This window comes from Mya arenaria, chromosome 3, assembly GCF_026914265.1.
Source record: "Mya arenaria isolate MELC-2E11 chromosome 3, ASM2691426v1".
Lineage (NCBI taxonomy): Eukaryota > Metazoa > Mollusca > Bivalvia > Myida > Myidae > Mya > Mya arenaria.
The window spans coordinates 52179953-52188535 of record NC_069124.1 but is presented as its reverse complement, the minus strand read 5'-3'; the positions used below and the strand labels follow the sequence as shown (position 1 = coordinate 52188535).

Genomic DNA, 8583 nt, shown 5'->3' with positions numbered 1-8583 from the left:
TAAAATCGTGTCTCCTGCATATTTTTGATTGGATTGCGAGTATTAATGTTTATAAATGTGGATAACTAATTGCTAGCTTTTCGTAAAACTATGCACAGGATTAATATAATAAATATTTGTGCTCTATGATGATATTTTCCAGTATATTTTTTTCAGAATATTTCAAGAATTGTCATTCGCAAAAGACACGAATTGAGTCTCGTTTTCATATTTGATAAATAATGATTAAAAACCAACGAAGTTTAATAACAAAAAGCGTTCGATAGTTTTTATGCAAATCATTATTTTGCATCGTTCTTGCACCTTTGCTCTGACTTGCGGATGTCCTTGAAGTTTTGAATGATATATAGCTGTGTTTACTCATCTTGTTTAACCTATTTGTATACATCTCACAAAATGATCATAGTAAACTTACATATAAAAGACAGTATAAAAAGGTTTGTGCTCTATAAGTATATTTATCAGTAATCTTTTTTTTCAGAATGTTTCAAGAATTGTCATTTGTAATAGACACGAATTGAGTTTCGTTTTCATATTTGATAAATAATGATTTAAAACCAATGAAGTTTGATAACAAAAAGTGTTCGATAGTTTTTTGCGAATCAATATTTTGCATTGTTCTTACACCTTTACTGACTAGCGGTTGTCCATGAATTTAGGAATGATACATAGCTGTGTTTACTCATATTTTATTTAACCTATTTATATTTATTTACATCTCACAAAATGATCATACTTACAACCTAAATACAAAGGATAGTATAAAATGTTTGTGTTTTATAACGATAATTACCAGTAAACTTTTTCAAAATATTTCAAGCATTGTCATTTCAATTGCAACAGGTGTTTCGTTAATATTTGATAAATAATGATTCAAGGCCGACGAAGTTGCATAGCAAACAAAACCCTCGATAGACGGTATGGCTTGAATGGGTTTCATACTGTCTAGTGCACAACGTGCCGCTTATTCAATTTAAAATATGATTATCTAAAAAAACGCTTAAGCTGTTGACTGTCTCGCAGTAATTTAATTGCATTTTTTTTAAGAAAAACGCGCCAAATTTGTATGCGCATGTAAAATCATTTTGGAAATAACGTCGATGAAATCGTGTCCCAGCCCTGTGCGCGTTGACGTTTGATAAAGAAATGCATAACTGTCATATTTGTTACTATATTGCTGTTATTATATGCCCATCATAAATCCACACGCAATACATATCGCAAAATACAGTAGTCCGTATTCCACATACGGCCGTATTTCACTCCGTATTCCACTCTAGTGACGTCACGTCATAACAAGTATCGTTACGCAACGGAAAAATGACGTCATAAAACAAAATAGTGCGTCGTTAAAATGACATTTATTTTGAAAACATGTGGCTTTTAAGTGATCTAACCAGTAATGTATATAATAAAAGGGTTATTAGTACAGCGTTTTGATCCGGGATGTCGTATTCGACTCTCGTGGATTTTTGCACATTTTGAATTCACTTGGCTTTCGCCTCGTGAAATCCGAATCTGTAAAAATCCACTCGAGGCAAATACAACCTCCCGGATCAAAACGCAGTACTAATAACCTTATTATACTAATAGCGGCTTTTAAAACTTAAAGGTACTCTTTCACGGTTTGTAAAATGCACATCTTACGATTTTTTTTAAATTTATTACGAAATAAAGTGTGGCAAATCATAAGGAGTGTTAAAACTAAGTTACTGACGGCTGGAAAAAAATGTTGATATATGCTCAAATACTTTCTTTGAAGTCAACTATTTTGAATGCGTTACTAACGGGATTCAACAAAAGGTTATAGCGTGATTGTTTGATTGACATTATCACGTGATGCTACCAATGTATTCAATAAAGGTTTAATATTACAACAGGTTACCGTCAGTCCTTACGGGTGGGTGGATAAGCTATTGATTTTTCTTACTTCTCTTTACGGCGTGGGTTCGCTCCCCACGCAAACAGAGTTGTTTCTATCCTTTAATTGCATTTCGGAGAGTAAAATATTTGAAATATAAGTGTTTTCAGATGCATAACCGAAAAAAAAAATTGTTGATGCCAAACCATGAGCGAGTCCCTTAAAGGTAGCGAAAGTTTCTGAATACCTAATCTGTCGCAGGCGCAAAAACATATTGTCGGCGCATTATATAAAGACATTCATCGTCATATATTTACACCTCAACTTCCATCCCTTAAATGAACTGCCTTTCGGCAATTGCGGTTATCATCCGATGAACACAATATCTTCGGATATGTTCGGATCGCAATTCATTGCATAACAATAAACATGACAATTGTTGATCTTCTTATTGTTTGTATCGTGTCAGCAGGTCCCGTAAAATGTAAATCAACATTTTAGAAAGTGTTAATTTATGATATGTTAAATGTATTGTGGCCATAGGTGTTTCAATTTTACGCTGAAAAGTTATTTCAAGTGGTTGATCTTTTTCCGCGTTATTGTGACGTCATTTGATAACATGTATCCAGTAACAGTCGGGTCGTCCTATTTACAGAGTGGGTAAGACAGGATAACTGAAAGGTTTTCTTAAATGAAATGATGTATTTTTAACAATTCTTAATTGAAATAATGAACTTTTGGTGTAAATATAAGTAATGAATTGCGGGCTTGATGTCACTGTCGGGGATATGAACGCAATAGGGCTGGTCAAAGTACGCGTGGAGTCCTTCGGACTCCTCACACTTTGACCAGCTAAATTGCGTTCGTACCCATATAATGACATCACGCACGCAATTCATTTTTTAATTGATCACCCATCGAATATGTACGTGTTATAAGAACTGTCTCCGATACTATTTCGGGACATAGGAGAATTCTATGATTATACGTAGTCTGTATGTAATTTGTACGTGGATGTACGTATATTACAGGTTCACAATAATAACAGATGCTGCAACTTTTAAACATAATCGCTGAATATTTTATCGCCGTGTATTGCTTTACCTAATTTTGAATAATTTACATCAATTATAGAAGTTGACACTCACGAAATACACTTAAAAATCAGACGTTTTGTCCATAGCAGTGACTTATGCTGATGTTTCGTAAAAATTTGGATAGCAATACAAAAACTATCACAAATTCGAACTTCCATCTTCCTGATTGAAACAAGAGCAAACGTTGGAAGATTATGTTAAAGGGGCTGTCTCACGTATGATAAAATAGCGGGGGAAAAAGACAATTGTCGAAAACTGACATAAACATGGCATCGATGTGTACAATGCATTGAAACTTACTAACTGAAGTACCACATAGTTTACAATTTATTGAAGTTAAGCAGTTATTTCGTATTTTTCAATTTTTCAAAGATTACTGGGTATGTCTACCATGTAGAATTCATTCCTAATGCGTGATTGGCTAGTCGGTGTTATCACGTGATATTACCGAGGTAGTTGTATAGCTTAATTATGTCATCCCAGTAGATTAAGACTTTGTAGCGCAGTGAGTTAGACGCTGAATTACAATTTTGGCGACGCGGGTTCGAACCCGGTCTTTTTTACAATTATGATATCAAAGCGTAACACATTCTATTAGATAATTGTCCTAAAATTCGTTACTGAAAAAAATAATTTTGGTGCCAATCTGTGACACAGTCCCTTTAATATCTATATTGTGAAATAAGATTACGCTCTGCTCAAATTGTCAAAGAAAGGGCGGGAATCATTGAAAATAAAACGACATATTACATGATTATACACCGTGTTATAACAAATAATATGTACAAGTGACTATTTAGATGAACTAGGTAATAATCATCATACATGTGTTTATGGGCCTATGTTTGAGTTTATTGGTTATCAGCACAAATCTCTTAATGTGACACACTATATACACTCGCTTCTCACCGAGGCGACTCGGACTCGATACCCGGTCTGGGGGTATGTGAGTTTTGTTTGTCGTACACCAGGCCTGACAAATGGGTTTTCCTGTTTCCCCCACAACACAAGACCACCTTTAGCGTAAAATCGCGCCACCGAAAGTCATTACTATAATGTTGCAATATCTTTATTCACAAGCGTTCTAAAATAAATAGTAAGTTTTAACTAAACCAAACACATACAGCAATAATACATTTGCAATTACATTATCTAAACTTGAAAGGACAAGTGTAACAAAAAATGTGATATAATCTGTCTCATTATATATCCTTTTGCCTCTTGTAATACATGTAGTCCCTTTAGAAAAAGTCCATGTTAAAACGATAATAAGACTTTATCGTGTAAAACCTTATTTTGCGCAAAATGCATGAACAAAATTAAATGAACTTGTGGAATGCTAGGTAAAATTTATAAGATAAGACTTGATAGTAGTAATTTGATTTGCATGGTCACTCGAGCCTATCGCTCAGTTTGAATCTATAAATAGCGAGACATAATTATATTTATTTATTATATTGATATATAATTAATGTAATGTTTCACAGTCCAATGATGGGTAATTCTTTTTATTATTATTATATCATTATTTAAGATAGCGTCAGCGCCACATTAGTTTATGTAATAATTATTTTACAAGCTGCATCTAATATATGATCGAATAGTTGCATAATGTTTATGTTAAATACTACTCGTGCATGTAGTCGCAATTAAGGAAAATCAAGCTTTATATGTTTGAATCACGATAGCTCTCAAATGAATTTCATCTTTCAATGTGTGTTTTCTTGGACATTTTCAAATATGTGTTGGTCCAGTTGTGGTTCGTCTTGAGATAAAACAGCAATTGTGGTTCGTCTTGAGATGAAATAGCAGTTGTGGTTCGTATTGAGATGAAACAGCAGTTGTGGTTCGTCTTGACATGAAACAGCAGTTGTGGTTCGTCTTGACATGAAACAGCAGTTGTGGTTCGTCTTGACATGAAACAGCAGTTATGGTTTGTCTTGAGATGAGACAGCAAATGTGGTTCGTCTTGAGATAAAACAGCAATTGTGGTTCGTCTTGAGATGAAATAGCATTTGTGGTTCGTATTGAGATGAAACAGCAATTGTGATTCATCTTGACATGAAACAGCAGTTGTGGTTCGTCTTGACATGAAACAGCAGTTGTGGTTTGTCTTGAGATGAGACAGCAAATGTGGTTCGTCTTGAGATGAAATAGCAGTTGTGGTTCGTCTTGAGATGAAACAACAGTTGTGGTTCGTCTTGAGATGAAACAGCAATAGTGGTTCGTCTTGAGATGAAACAGCAATTGTGGTTCGTATTGAGATGAAACAGCAGTTGTGGATCGTCTTGAGATGAAACAGCAATTGTGGTTTGTCTTGAGATGAAACAACAATTGTGGTTCGTCTTGAGATGAAACAGCAATAGTGTGGTTCGTCTTGAGATAAAACAGCAAATGTGGTTTGTCTTGAGATGAAACAGTAGTTGTGGTTCGTATTGATAGCAGTTGTGGATCTTCTTGAGATGAGACAGCAAATGTGGTTCGTCTTGAGATGAAATAGCAGTTGTGGTTCGTATTGAGATGAAACAACAATAGTGGTTCGTCTTGAAATGAAACAGCACTTGTGGTTCGTATTAAGTTGAAACAGCAATAGTGATTCGTCTTGAGATAAAACAGCGATAGTGTTTTGTCTTGAGATAAAACAGCAAATGTGGTTTGTCTTGAGATGAAACAGCAGTTGTGGTTTGTCTTGAGATGAAACAGCAGTTGTGGTTCGTCTTAAGATGAAACAGCAATTGAGGTTAGTCTTGACATGAAACAGCAGTTGTGGTTCGTCTTGAGATGAGACAGCAAATGTGGTTCGTCTTGAGATAAAATAGCAGTTGTGGTTCGTCTTGAGATGAAATAGCAATTGTGGTTCATTTTGAGATGAAACAGCAATTGTGGTTCGTCTTGAGATGAAATAGCAATTGTGGTTCGTCTTAAGATGAGACAGCAAATGTGGTTCGTTTTGAGATGAAATAGCAGTTGTAGTTCGTCTTGAGATGAAATAGCAATTGTGGTTCGCCTTGAGATGAAACAGCAATTGTGGTTCGTATTGAGATGAAACAGCAATAGTGGTTCGTCTTGAGATGAAACAGTAATTGTGGTTTGTTTTGAGATAAAACAGCAATTGTGGTTGTCATGAGATGAAACAGCAATAGTGGTTCGTATTGAGATAAAACAGCAAATGTGTTTCGTCTTGAGATGAGACAGCAAAAGTGTTTCGTCTTGAGAAGAAATAGCAGTTGTGGATCTTCTTGAGATGAGACAGCAATTGTGTTTCGTCTTGAGATAAAATAGCAATTGTTGTTCGTCTTGTGATGAAACAGCAATTGTGGTTCTTCTTGAGATGAGACAGCAAATGTGGTTCTTCTTGAGATGAGACAGCAATTGTGGTTCGTCTTGAGATAAAATATCAATTGTTGTTCGTCTTGTGATGAAACAGCAGTTGTGGTTCTTCTTGAGATGAGACAGCAAATGTGGTTCGTCTTGAGATGAAATAGCAGTTGTGGTTCGTATTGAGATGAAACAGCAATAGTGGTTCGTCTTGAGATAAAACAGCAATAGTGTTTCGTCTTGAGATAAAACAGCAATAGTGGTTCGTTAGATAAAACAGCAAATGTGGTTCGTCTTGAGATGAAACAGCAGTTGTGGTTCGTCTTAAGATGAAACGGCAAGTGTGGTTCGTCTTGAGATGAAACAGGAGTTGTGGTTTGTCTTGAGATGAAACAGCAGTTGTGGTTCATCTTGAGATGAAACAGCAGTTGTGGTTCGTCTTGAGATGAAACAGCAACTGTGGTTCGTCTTTGGAGCACAGATTCAAATTTCATACAGTACAATGACCCCCGCTGCAACAAACAGTGTGCGACTATGCGATACGAATGAAGAATGGTCGTAGATGTCTTTGAAAGTTCAATAACAAAAGCACTTTGTATTCTTTTTACTAAGGAAATTCCTACAATTCAGTATAGTCCAAGCTATATGATTATGTAACTATTTGCATACTACAGCTAATATTCATAATTCGTTTCAACTTTTGAAGAGATCGACTCCGGTATTAGTTTCATCAGTTAAACAGCGATGTCTTCTTCAAAATTGGGGCGCAGACAGCCAAACATTATATGCGTGACTCTCGCTTGCTCTCAGTTGATTTAGGCGTTGCCGCATTTGTGCTTTTGATGGTGGTGTTCGACCTTTTGCTTGACCACCGGCCGATCAATCGCCTCCTTATGATCAGGTACACACACAAATTTAGGATCCCGCCCAAGTTGACAAAGATCGTTACTAGATGAAAAAGCGGTTGAGGAACATCGTCAGTGAAGATGTTCCATGTTCCATACAGCGCCATGGCCCACCACTGAATGAAGAACGCTGCAACAAAGAGTGACATTGACTGTGCAGCACGAACGGACGTTCGCATTGAAGAGCTCAAGCTGCTGTGGGAATGTCGTGTTGCATGCGCCAAAGCTCGTATCTTACGCAAAATCAGAGCGAAAAGAATAGAATTCATCAATAGAATAATCAGTATTGTCACGGTTGTAAAAAACAAGCCTGCAATCTTTCCCTTAACAGCGTCGAAGTGGCAAAAGGCCCCGTTTGGTCCAAGCTGTCCAAGCGCTCCTGCAATACTTGCTCCAACAAATGGTGCACCGAAGGTCCACGTTAGCAGTCGCCAGTCGTACTTTCCAAAGTTAATGTTCCTGTCGAAATACATTAACATGAACGCGTTGACCGCGATCACGTTCACCATGAGATTTTGCGCCGTGATGAATTCTGCCAAAGTAAATCCATAAAACTCGCACAGTTGTCGTGGATAAACATGGTTCCGCACAATTACAACATGCATATGGTCTGTGAAGTGGGCAGTATTGAAGAGTCCGTCACACACTGCTAGATATACGATAAACCGGTCGCTTTTTGACCAGGCCGTAAAGAATGTCCGGCGACTCTTGTTCATAAACGACAACACAATTGCGATAATAGCGCACGTGAAACTCGTGACGATACATATCAAGGCGGGAATGTGTATTCCATAAAAAGTGTTGTTATAAATCCCATACACTGGAAGGTCATAGCCATCTCGTGGATTTGTAATATTCTGAAAATTGTCGTTCTCCATTTTTTTGTAATATCTATGAAATAACCGAATCTTTACTTCTATTCGAAATAAGCTGAAATATGACTCCTTAAACGATTTATTTGAGCCACACCACGCGAGTTTGGACCTTCGGACATTATATTACAAATGAAAAAAAAACATTAATAAAAAATGAAAAAAATAATGAATTTTGTTTAGTATATTAATTTCTTCCATTTTTTTTTTAAAGGATATTCATTGGCGAATCATTTTTCTCGACGATTTATGACTATTAATTTACTCATGTTTCCATAGTAACCAGGGTATTTGTTCCGACTTAGTTTGACTGCATTTATTGTCGTTGTATACCACGGCGCATTGGATTAAAATACAAAACTGATTCATCAAATGTCTCTTTGTTTATGTTCTATAAAGAGTCCGTGTTAGGAAAAATCAGTTAGTTGTAGCATTGATACAATAATGTAGACTGTCATTTCAATAATGTACTTTCGTAATGACCTCATGTATACCTTTCTATAATGTCATTTAATTCAAATATCCAATAA

General features: G+C 36.1%; 1 protein-coding gene across 1 annotated transcript; it reads right to left on the bottom strand.

Annotated features, from left to right (window-relative positions):
• Positions 1-3710: 3710 nt before the first annotated feature.
• LOC128226882 (uncharacterized) lies at positions 3711-8071 on the bottom strand. Its single transcript, XM_052936985.1, has one exon. It carries the CDS (start codon positions 8057-8059, stop codon positions 7058-7060), a length of 1002 nt encoding a protein of 333 aa, XP_052792945.1. The 5' UTR covers positions 8060-8071; the 3' UTR covers positions 3711-7057.
• Between the last annotated feature and the right edge of the window lie 512 nt (positions 8072-8583).

Excerpts from the sequence above, each read along its gene's own strand:
- LOC128226882 (XM_052936985.1), bottom strand. The coding sequence starts at position 8,059 with ATGGAGAACGACAATTTTCAGAATATTACAAATCCACGAGATGGCTAT.